A 12,100-nucleotide genomic window follows, 5' to 3' on the forward strand; every position below is an offset into this window, starting at 1 on the left:
CGCGAACAGTAATATTTACCCCTCAATTTCACAATGTGGAAGAATAAATAGAAGCCCTGTGAGACTGATGCTGTTTGAGGGATTTACTGTAAAATGCAGACTGGGGAAAGCTCTTCTTTTGAGATTCAAGGCAGGGATAGCTCAGTATCTGCTCAAGATGACTCCAGTCTTGGGATTAGATCAAAGCAATCATGTGAGAGCAATCATGTGAGTTAGAACAGCAAGTGCCATCCCTGTCATTCAAAGGAGCATTATAATTATTAATGCATGATATGAATCTTTCTGTAGTGGCACAGCAAGACTATTAGGAAGATAGGTATGGGTGCCGGGTGTTTGAGAATGCTAATCAAAGAGGGTCTAGGAAATGTCAAACAGAAATCGACACTTCAGCAGCATTCAGCATCCACGACTCCTCATGGATCTCACCAAGGTTACCCTGCTCTCGGCTCCAGCAGTGGGGGAAGCAGGAGGAGCTGCTCAGCTGGGTCTGGGGTGGATGCAGGAGGTGATGCGATAAGAACAGGGATGCAGGCTGGTCTCTTCAGCTCTTTCGGGACCAGTGCAGGACCTTGGTGCTGGTGGAGGTCTCGCTCATGTAGGTCACCTTCACTCACACCCTAACCAAGCCAGTCTGGTGTGAGAACCAAGGTCACAGTGAAGCTGTAGTAGATCAGTCCCGTTTTAGCAATGGTTGGCAATAGGAAGAGAGCAGAACTGATTCCTTTTAATGCCAGTGAGAGGCGTTAGCTGCTGGGAGAGCTGGTTGGTGGCAGTGCTGGTCACACAGAGGTCTTTGCTTGGTCTAGAGAGACAAATGTGAGCAGGATGGATGCCTGGACTTTGGAGGAGTGCAAACAAACAAACATTACCCTCTGTTTCTACATTTTATTTTTAATTGCCTTTCTTTAAGTGCTGATATTTGTGTATTGTTCCCATTAGAGACAATTTACGTTCCAGGCATCGCATTATCAGTCCCTTTATGTTTGCTTAGGGAAGAAAGTCTAATAGATTTCTGTTGACTTCTTTTTTTCCTCCCTCCTTCTATCATTTTTAATATGGATCTTGATTGGTTTTATCTATGGGAATGGTGCTGGTGCTGTGTGTGTGTTTATTCCTGCTAAAGAGGAGGTTATTTAGCGCAGTGGCCTGTATTCTGCCTGTCTAAACCTGCCAGGAAAACTCCAGTGGATTCTAAACCCTATATGGGTATCGTCAAACCAGGACTGTATCCCAGTTCCTGGAGGGTTCCCGTGCCTGCAGGGTGTGTTCTTACTGGAGCATTAACTCAGATTCCTGATGTTCACTGGAGCTGAAGAGAAGAAGGCCCAAAATAACTGGTCCTGGCCACCCTTCTTTTGGAGTTTTTCCTCTGTGGTTATCAGGGACCTGCCTGGGGGTCTTTTCTGTAATGACTTGTGGAGAAATTACCTGTCCTGAAGGGTATTCTGGAGGTACTGCCCTTCCCTGGGCACAGGGTGCCCAGAGGAGCTGTGGCTGCCCCATCCCTGGCAGTGTTCAAGGGCAGGTTGGACACAGGGGCTTGGAGCAAGCTGCTCCAGTAGAAGGTGTCCCTGCCCGTGGCAGGGGGTTGGAGCTGGATGAGCTTTAAGGTCCCTTCAGCCCAAACCAGTCTGGGATTCCTTTGGGGTCCAGAAGGTGACGAAGGGAATGGCCAAACCAATATAATGAAGTCGGTCATTGATGTTGTTTATCAGGCTGGGGGTGGATGAGGGACCCCCTGGCTGGGACAGGTGGGATTTATGGGTGTTTGCACCGTGTAGAATCAGGGGCTGTAATTTTAGTTGGCAAAGTGTATTGAGTCCTTTTGATTTAGCACTGACTGGTGGAGTGACCTTGAGCAAACCGGGCGGTCTCTGTGCACCATGGAAGGAGAGCCAGGCAGGGATTCTTTGACAAGCTGTATTTCATTTGGAAATGCCACCTCTGTGAAACTGGAACTCTTCAGGAAAAACCACCAGGTTTGATGAATTTCTCATTTGGAATTTTTGGGGTCAGATAAAAAGTTCTTTTTTTGGGTTTTTTTCTTTGTTTTTCCCAATTGACTTTTCAAAGGAATTTTTTCTTTCTAAGATTTACAAGAAATAGCTCACAATTGAGAAGCAAACATCTTGACCCTCTCTGATGTTTGACCACATCTCAGGATTGCAAAATGTGATGGTTACAAGCCAGACACCTTCAGAAATCCTCATCAGTCCGTGCAAGATGGAAGAGCTGTTCCCTCCCAATAACCTTTTGTGTTGCCACCAGCAAACAGAGGGAATGTCTCCTCTGCAATCAGCCTGGAGCCCTGCTCCTGTGTACTGCTGAGGTGCCTTGGCATCCTCAGGCAGAAGGTAGCGGAGAAATCCCAGCTGCAGCCACGGTGTCCATCTGGATGTGTCTTCCCCTGCTGCCTCTGGGGTGAAGTGCAGTTGTTTTGCCTCCTTTCCCCCCCTGATCTCACCAAATTAGAGCAAGAAAAAGGCTCCACCAGCAAGACCTGCCTGTGGATTTGCAGTCAGTAGCCATCTCCAATAACCATGAGGCTGTCAGCTTCCCCCCACCTCCCCCTGCCTCCCACCTCCCCCATCACTCACCAAAGGGAAAAAAGAGCTGGAGCCACAGCTTGAAATATATCATGCAATAGTGTATCATGAATTTCTTGTGAATCACATTGGTGAAGCAGGTTTATTTATTTCTGAGACTCTAAATCAATACAAAGTAGGTCTCTTAGTTCTGAAGCTGGGATGGAGTGTGAAAAAATGAGCCCATTGTACTCTTAAAACTTTGGGGAAAGGAGATGACAGCTATATAATTCCATTTACCAGGCACTAGGGGCTTTAATGTGAAGGTGACAGGGAGCTCTTTGTGCATTTAGAGCACCATATCTTCTAAATAAAAGATCTGTAGACTTGATAGTGGAGTATAGCTCTGACTTTAATAATCTCCAAGCATTAGACCGAGCCAATATGTTCCCAAGTCAGAAGGGTCCCCCACTGAACGCTCGTAAATTAGAAGTGCAGGAACTGCACACGTTTGGATTAGAAATGCAAGAGCAGGCTGCAGGCAGGGAGAGGGGGCCGTGGATGGGCTGAGGACTCGGGGCAGGGCTGCAGGAGCTGGGCTCTTCCTGGTTCTCCCATCCAGCATTGCTGGTTTGCCCTCTAATGACATGATATGTGTGCGGGGAAGAGCTGAGTGATGGGCATGACAACGGGGAGATACGTTGGGGCTTGACTGCACATAATGACAGTGGGCTTTGGAGTTCCTACACTGTGTTTTCATTCCCATCCTTTCTGCCTGTTTATGAAAAGTAGGCTCTTTAGAGTACGTGCATGTGCCTTTTCTGCTTCGGGTTTCTGGCAGATAATATGAATGGTGGGATGGGAATTGCAATTATTGAAATTATTTGGATAAAAATCTGGCACTTCTGTTTGATATAAACGCATGATATGCTCTGAATAATAACAGCACTTACGTTACCTAATGATTCCCATTCAAGCCCTCTGCTGTCATCTTTTCACATCTTTCCTCTTTGATGGAGCCAATCAAGTTTGCAGCCGAGCCAGCTTCGTAGGGAATGTCTCAACTAACCAGCTTCTGCAAAGGAGCAGAGAAAGCAGCTGATCATCATGGGCTCGAGATGATTAATGTGCATCCAACATGCCTGTAGACCTGTTGAAGATGGTCTTGTAAAGGCTGAAAAGGCTGCTAGAATCCTGGCTTTCCTTTGTACTTCCTAAAAGGTCCTCTGAAGGCAGAAGAAACTTGGTTTCCTATTGTGGTAGTGAGGGGTCCTCACTAGAGACCTCAGAATGGCCAGGTTTGGGGTCTCTGTGTGGGGCCACCAACCCAGAGCAGCTTCCTTTGGTAGCATGCCACACTCAGCGTGGACAGAAACACAGTGCTGGGGTTTCTGAGCTTTCATAGAGTGGGAACAATTCTAATGTAAAGCCCATTTCCTGGTGCCAGAAGCTGGTGTGTTGCTGTTTGGCTGCTCTTTTCTGTCTGTTTTGGCCATCAGATTAAGCACAAAATCAGAGGTCAGTAGTGCCAAGATGGAGGTATGTGTTTGTTGTGTATCTGAGCTTTAAAATCCTGGAACCTGGTCTTTCCCACCCCTCTTGCTGAGCCATTCTTGATCTCAGTTCTACAGCAGCTGACTGCTGCAGCTGCATCTGTTTTCCCTGGAGTGCCAGTAACCTTCCTGCTAGGAAGGACCTGCTTTGCAAACTTAACCTTCCATGCACATGTTTGGTCATTAAACTGATGCCTTCTGTAAGCCTTGGGCTAGTGCTGCTTCCACTTCTGACCTCCTGCTTTGTGTGACTCAGTGGACCTTCATGGTCACCCCAGCCTCTCAGGGTTGAAGTTTTCCCTTTCAGTACATGCTGGCCATAACAGATAGAGGATTTAATCCTGTGCAGTCTTTTCTCCTACGAGTTTCTTTCTAGCATTACTGATTTAGCAATATAGAATCATTTCTAAATCCACTTGTGCCTCTGCTGTGTGTCTTACTGAGGGACATCTGAGTCTCTTTAACTGTATCAGGTTTGGACTTCTCCAGCCGATGTGTTCTCTTTTACCCTTGGATATTTTCTTGCTGAAACATTTATACAGCAATATGCATTGCACCATTTAAGATTGTTAATTGGAGATTGAATTACTTGTCAGCCTTTAAAAATGTAGTCCTCTGAGGTCAGAGATGAGGTGGTTAGCAGAGCTGAATGGATGAGCTATCGCATTCATTTCTTTCTCAAGCCCAACGATCATTGTCTATAAGCTGGCTGGCCCTTCAGTGCCTTTTCACCTCTGGCACTCAATGCAGTCTGCAGCTCTATGTGTGGAGCGCCGTGGCAGGATCTCCCATCGTTCCTGAGAAGCTGGGGAGCACATGGGCAGGAGCAGGTTGGGGACCAGCCCCCAGCCTGGCAGCATCCGTGGAAGATGCCTCTTTAACCCCGTATCTTCACAGTTCCTGTGCTGGGGAGTGAGTGGAACAGCTTGCTTTGCATTTGGACTGTGCTTACGTCAAGATTCTGAGCTTGCATGTGCCCTTATTACGTGTCCCTCTTGCTGCAGTGAGCACACACGTGTGGACATGCACCTCATATGAACAAAGGCAGCGTGCCCTCATCGCTCCAACTTTTACCTGCAGCTAGGGACTCGGTGCCTCTGCTGCCAAACACTGATGGGTAAATACAAAGCTGGCTCAGGACTGCAGAGGGATTGCATTTGCAGAGCCCCTCACCCCGCTCCTCCACTTCACTGGAATGTCTGGAGCACTCGGGAAAAGGAACTGCATATTTATCTTGATCTCCAAAAAGGGATTTAAGGGCGAGAGCAGGCGGTATATTAGACTGTTTTCATTGCCTGTCAGCAGTGGTAAACCTGAGCTGTCTACAGTGTCTCTAGATAAGCAGCAGCAGAGGCCCATTTTGCATGTACATACGTTTGCATTAGTTCATAGATGGGGAGCTTAAATCCTCTTTATTTTTATTTTCCTCTGTGGAAAGCATTTAGCAGGCTTGTGCCTGGCATCTGGAAGCCTGTGCTTTTTCTTTTCCTGGAACCTAAATCTATGCTGCTGTCTTCTTTGCCATGCTTTTTCATGGCACTGATTTTGTTAGGGGAAGATGAAGGTCTCTGAGCTCAGAACGGAGACCCAGGAACGTCTCTGTGCAAAACCACAGCACTGACATTGATTTATAAGTGTTTGAGCTACTGCATAACTGCTGTGCCTCCGTTTCTTCTGGATTTAAACCTCAGCTGACATCTGACATCAGGAGCTTTGTGAGGATCATCTGGTGCTTGTAAGATGCTGAGTTTTGTGAAGCACCAGACCACCAAAAGAAGATGAATTTGGAGTTAGCAATGACGGCATTGGGCCTTACAGCAACTCAAGGCAATGCTTTGGATGGGCTCAGTGACTCCCTGACCCCAGCTGTGATAAACCGAGCTTGCACCAGAGGAAAACCAAGTGGTCCAGTGGAGCTTTAGCACCAGATCAAACTTTTCTATTTTCATATCCCTTTGACACCTTCTTTACTTTCAGCCTAAAAGCTCACATCCTGAGACAAGGTCAAATACTGAGACATGAGGAGTTCCCCTCTACTATGGATAGATGAGTCATGGCCTGAGCCCTTGCTGTAGGATGAGGATGAAGTCAGGAGCAAGCATCCCTTCCATAAGGACCAGGCTCCCTTGGGCTCCAGCTCGGGGTAGCCCTTCTTCCTAGAACAAGCTGCTGATGGTTTAGTGGGGGAGAGCAGGTTGGCTGTGTGTGTTTGAGGGCTTTTGTAAAGACCTAAATGAAGCAGGTAGGTAATGCCCTCTGCCTGTTAGAAAGACTCAACCCGTAAAAATAACAAACGGCATGTATTTGCTAGAATGTCAAAGTTATGAGTTTATTTTGTAATGATGTGCTCCTGCCTTCATGAGGTAAACTGGCCGTGGCAGAGGTGTTATTAGTAATATGGACTCAGCGGAGCAGAAAGCCGAGTGACCGAGAGATCAGTGTATCAGTCAGGGAGAGGGCAAATGGGAAGAGACAGCAGGGGAATGAGAAAAGAGCTGCGGTGTCTGGGCTGAGATTAGAGATGGAGCTGTGCAAGAGAATTAGAAGCCCAGGAGAAGCTTATTCTTTCCAGTCTCTCTATGGAGCTGGTAGGGCTTTGTCTTTGCTCTACCTGCCTTCGTGCACGGTGTTTTTTCCCCAGTTAGAGGTTTAAATGGGTCCATCCTGTCGGTTGTCTTAGTGCAAGTTGGAATTAGTGAGCTTGGGTCAGCACCCAGGAGACCTTGTCATGTATCAGCTTCATTGCTGCCTCCTGCCTCAGTTTCTCCACTTGTGTTACTCCCTTGGGGGTCGCTGTTCATAAGGGCTTGGGAAGAGCTGTTGTGAGTTGTTTGCTCCATCCTTTGGCGCCGAAGTCATCATGACTTGCTGCAGGGATGGGTTTGTATGTATCTCCTTAGCCAACACCTCCTGGTCACATCCCATCCACTGATGGTTTTCCTCTTCCTTTCAAAAGGTGCTTGGACGGGAAGTTTATACCTCCAACAACCAGCTGGGCGGGATCCAGATCATGCACAACAACGGAGTGACCCACAGCACTGTGTGTGATGATTTTGAAGGAGTCTACACTATTCTGCAGTGGCTTTCCTACATGCCAAAGGTAATGCCTGGCCCTGCAGGAGTGCAAGGTTTTCCTGTGCTTGTATGGTCCCTGGCAAAGTGGTTTAGGCTCCTGCCTGAGGCTGTAAGCATTCTGGTACTGAAGTCAACAAAGCAGTTTTTGTCTTAAAGTGCTGCAGGAGCTGGGATGTGGAGCAGCCTGGCGCTGCCTTGGGTACCTCCACATCACTTCCCTGCTGTGCTGCCCTCACTACTCTGGGCAGCAGGATTTTCTGTAAGCAGTGGATTGTCTCCTACTGGAAAGACTCTAAAAGTTCCCCGAGGCAGTAATTTGTAGCAGTTGATGTATAAGTGCAAGCTGCTCTGCAGCCAGGGAGGCAGCAAGAATGGGCAGGTCACCTTCCTTCAGGAAAGAGTGCATGGAATGAGTCAGTGGCCTGGGCACCTTTCAGAATTAAATTGCAACCCCTCACTAATTCTGGCTATGCCTGAAGTTCAAGAGCACATGAAGTGCAGTGCGTGCCAGATGATTCCAAAGGTTTGGGAGAGAGTATGGAGCACCTTGGAAGTTTCTCCAGGCTCTTGCCAAGCCTTTGGAATCCCATCAGGTGAAGGGTTGTGCAGTGTTGGGGGAAAAAGAGAACTCTGCTCGTGTCCTTTTGATGCAAAGCCATGCAGATGAATGACTTCCTTCAATGCTTTTCTTTCTCCCTTAGAGTGTTTACAGCCCTGTTCCCATCCTCAAAGTCAAGGACCCTATAGACAGACCCATAGAGTTTGTTCCTACCAAGACTCCTTATGATCCTCGCTGGATGCTGGCTGGGCGCCCCAATCCGAATCCAAGTATGTAGTTCTTTGGTGGGCAGGGTACTCAGGAATGTGTCTTGTTGCAGGACTGTTTGTCCAGGCTTTGTGTCTGCAATCCAAATATACTTCAGAGCTTAGCAAGTGATTAGTTCTAAACAATTTGAATATAATATATAAAATAGCATACCAATTCTGAGTGCTTGAGGCCGCCTACAATTATTAGTTACTTATAGATATTTTTATGGTTCAGAGGAAAGTCCATATTCAGAGAGGCTGCACACTGAAGCAATCACAGTATTCCTGCAGATCTTTCCCAATAACTGGATTGGAAACCCTGGATACCACTGAACCCCCATGCGTGCTTCTGGCGTTGTGCAGCCTGCGTATGGGCAGGCTGCAAAGTGGGTGACCGTTCCTCCTGCAGTTATTAATGAGTTTGGGGGGCTAAAATGAGATGTGTGATAAACTAAGTTTTCTGGGTTTGGCTAATATTTTTCCATCCCCTCTCCAGTAATTCATCCAGCTGTCTGAGTGCAGCCAGCGCCGGCTTCCGAACCCAGTGACTTCAGTTTTTAATTTAGTGGAAGCGTTAAGGAAAGCAGATGATTCCCTGTGATAAGTTAAAGCAGATATCTCCTAGGTGAAAAGTTAAAGCCATTTATTAGAGGAGATATTGCCGTGATATTCTTCAAACTGACGCCCGACACGAGGCCAGAATCGAAACGATCAGCTTTGGGCTCGCGATAAAGAGATAATTTTGAAATGGATGGTCACATTTTACAGTGGGGCCACAGAGGCAAGGAATGTAGAACACAGTAATTACAAGTTTGGTCTTGATAAAACACTCTCCATCCTGTTTAAGTCAGCAGAGGTTAGCTTGCTTGGATCTCCACTTTTTAATTGGTTTTGGACTTGGGTTTGCAGAAGCAGAGGTGCTTGTTCAGATGAAAGCATTCCTCGGAAGCTGTGTGCCAAGGGATGAAGCTAGGAGGGATTCTGGGGGGGGGTGGTTAATGTGTTTTGCTGAGCTTTGTGAAGCAGGTGCCTCAGAGAGTTGTGATTTCTGTAGTTGTGTGGGTGGGTAGAGTAGCTCAATGCCCTGACATTGGGCTGTTCAGCTTATACAGACTGCACGGAGCTGTCTGCACATCTGATTTGTCACTCCCCAGCCCAGCATCAGCAGTCAGCCCAAATAAAAGCTCTTCATCGTGGCCTTACCTGTTCATTGGAGCAGGGGCCGAGCTGAAATATTGGGAAGCCTTCCTGCCATGGTGTTTCTGCCTGCCGTGCACTGCACAGGTCAGCATAGTGAGGCTTAACTCCTTCATAGTGTCTTTGTAAGTGTCATCCCAAGAGTTCTATCTGCAGGAATACGTGTGGATTGTTAGTGAACAGGTATGTTCTTGCACAGGGGGATCGTCAAATCATAGAATCAACTAGGCTGGAAAAGACCTTGAACATCATAGAGGTATTGGCAATATATTGGAGTTTGTTGTGCAGGAGGAACCCCAAGTCTGATACTGCACTGGCTTTACAAAGGGCAAATAATCCTAGTGCATGGTTAACGTGATCAGGGTATTCGAGGCCTCAGACTTCAGGGTAGAAGCTGACGTATGAGACAAGTCATTTGATAACATCCTCTTCAGGAGCAGCTTGGTTCCTCTCAAGCATTAGGAAGTTGCAAAAGAACAGGTCTGGGAGCAGATGGTCTGCTCCAGGATGCTGACTCCCAAAGCATCCTTGAGTTCAGGGAGAGGTGCATCAGCTGGTGTCTTCTGTGGAGCAAGGAGGCTTTTGGTATTGGAATATTTCATACCAGACTTCCTAAAAGAAGCATGGGAAACATGCTCAGGTGTGTGGTCTGGTTTTAAAACACCACAGGAGTTTTTACGTCTAGTTCCTGGATTTCTTCAGCGTTCCTTCTTTAAAGGAAAGATGAGGCAGAATCAAGAGGAAAAAATGTGAGAAAAGTTCCCAAATAGAAATAAGCATTTTGAAAGACATCGTTAATGACTTTACTGCCTTTTGACAAATGTTTGCAGTGTCTTGAAAAAAACAGTTATTTATTTAAAGGCATGTGAAGTCCCTCTGCTATCCGAACCCCATCGTTTAACAATAAATGATGCTTTTGCTGATAAATTACTGTCTTTATGCAGGCTAGCAAATGAAATAAAGACATGATGGCTGAAGGCAGACAAATGCTCAGCTGTCTAATGTTCCCTTATATTATAATCTATTTAAAAATAAATAAATAAAGAGATGGTGCTGCCTCCTCCAGTTGGCATTTCCAAGCAAGTTTCAGTTGCTGCTTTGATATTGTCTCTTGTTTGCTTCCCTCCCCTGATATTTCCATTTCTGTTCCCTTCCCTTTAGGTCAAAAAGGACAGTGGCTGAGTGGTTTCTTTGACAATGGCTCCTTCCTGGAGATCATGCAGCCCTGGGCACAGACAGTAGTGGTTGGTAGAGCCAGGTAAATGCTAAGGGGTGTTTTAGATGTCTTTAGAAATCAAGTTTTTGTTGTGTTTTGCATTTTTCTGGGCCATCCTTTGGAAGTTGATGGCTGTAGGTGAAAATAAGTCATTACTTGAACAGGATATTCCCCAAAGGGAGTCCTTTCCCCTCACCTTGCTGCCAAGTGGCTCTGCTGCAGGATTCTAAACTGTTCCCCATGGCCTAGAGTTTAGATCTGTGCCTTGGAAACATTTCCAGTGTGGATCATTCTCAGTGTTGCGCATCTGTGATCTCAGAGCTGGCAGGAAGCAGAAGCCTGGAGAAAGGATCCTGTGTTTTGAGAGGATGCAGATCAGAGCTGAGCTCAAAACCCCCTCAGCCACCTCTTTGCTAGCTGCTGCTTTAGTTTTTTGACCCCCTCTAATGGCACTGTGAGTTTCCTGATCTGATTGTCTGCTTCCTCTCAGAGTAAAGCCGTTCTGAAGGAGTACATTTATCTCCCTCGAGTTTCCAATAGAAGTGCTTGAGCTGTCCAGATGCAGCATCCTTATTCTTTGTCACTCCTCAGGCTACCGGCAGCTCTCCTCTCAAGACAGAGCTTCATCCTCTTGCCTCCAGCAGCTCCCAGCTCCTCACTGATGTCAGTGGCTTTGGTTAATTGTCAGCCTTTTGGTTTTTTCCTTCTTTGCAAGCAAGTGAGAGGGAAGAAAAAACCCCTGAAATGTGTGAATGGGATCCTGGAGGCTGCAGGTGTTACACTCGATGAGATACAGTCGTGCCTGTGCATGATGGCTGTTCAGAGGGCCTTAGTTCCCAGCAGAAGTCTGCATTAAAGAAAAACCGTGTATTTCTTTCACCTCCCGCACTGTCAGTATCACAGTACCAACAATCCAGAGCCACAGCACCTGATACCGGTGGAATTCCTTCTGGAATTCCAGTGGCCACCCCTGGGGGCTGACTCCATCAGCCTCAAGCCTCACCAAATCGGTGACTCAAGGACTGGCCATAGCACCAGGGTGTCCCTGGTGATGCTGTGTTTGGTTGCCAGAACAGGGGGACAGGGAAAGACACCACTGCTCCGGGAACACAGAGCACACTGAGGCTCTGACCAGGGTGCATCACCATGAGCCAGTGCTGCTTCTTATCTCTGTTATGATGGTAGCACACGTGGCCCCAGAATTTGGGATGTCATGCCACCTTTTGATACACTTTGGTATTTTTATCTACCATGTGAACTAAAGTTTTATCTCACAAGGTCCTATAATTATTTAAAGGCTTTTATGCTAAGCAGTGTGCTTGGGGAATGAGGGGAAATCAATGATTTGGTAAAGCTGGAAGGCCCATTCTCACCTTCCTTTCTTCTGACGAATTCCAAGTTGCTTTGAATGGACTCTCACATAACAAGTATATATAACAAATGAAACCCACTTCTTTCAAAAGCAGTGGCATTTGAAAAAAAAACAAATCTGAGTGTATTCCTCTGGGATTGTTACTGTAAGTGCTGCCAAAACTCATCTTTTGTATGTATGTTTGGAATATGTGTGCTGGTGGCTGTAAATTGTCTTTTATTATTCTATGGCAACTTGTCCAGGGACACACTATAAAACAAGATGTAGCATCTTCATGTGCTAGCCTGATAAAATTTATATGAAGTATTATGGAAAACAGAAGTTGTTTTGAGCTGTTTTCAAGTTCAATAAATAA

The 12,100-nt window shown here is 46.5% G+C and overlaps 1 protein-coding gene across 3 annotated transcripts in view; it reads left to right on the forward strand.

Annotated features, from left to right (window-relative positions):
• Positions 1 to 12,100, forward strand: part of ACACA (acetyl-CoA carboxylase alpha) — a 113,123-nt gene that overhangs the window by 81,751 nt on the left and 19,272 nt on the right. For all 3 annotated transcript variants that reach the window (XM_061470001.1, XM_061470003.1, XM_061470002.1), the window contains 3 exons: positions 7,035 to 7,178; positions 7,855 to 7,981; positions 10,319 to 10,415. In XM_061470001.1, the coding sequence (XP_061325985.1) occupies positions 7,035 to 7,178; positions 7,855 to 7,981; positions 10,319 to 10,415 (368 nt within the window). The remainder of the gene's footprint in view (positions 1 to 7,034; positions 7,179 to 7,854; positions 7,982 to 10,318; positions 10,416 to 12,100) is intronic.

This window comes from Pezoporus flaviventris, unplaced genomic scaffold (assembly GCF_033815535.1).
Source record: "Pezoporus flaviventris isolate CSIRO_AGI_PZ_B2104156 unplaced genomic scaffold, CSIRO_AGI_Pfla_v1 ptg000063l, whole genome shotgun sequence".
In the NCBI taxonomy this organism is placed as follows: domain Eukaryota; kingdom Metazoa; phylum Chordata; class Aves; order Psittaciformes; family Psittacidae; genus Pezoporus; species Pezoporus flaviventris.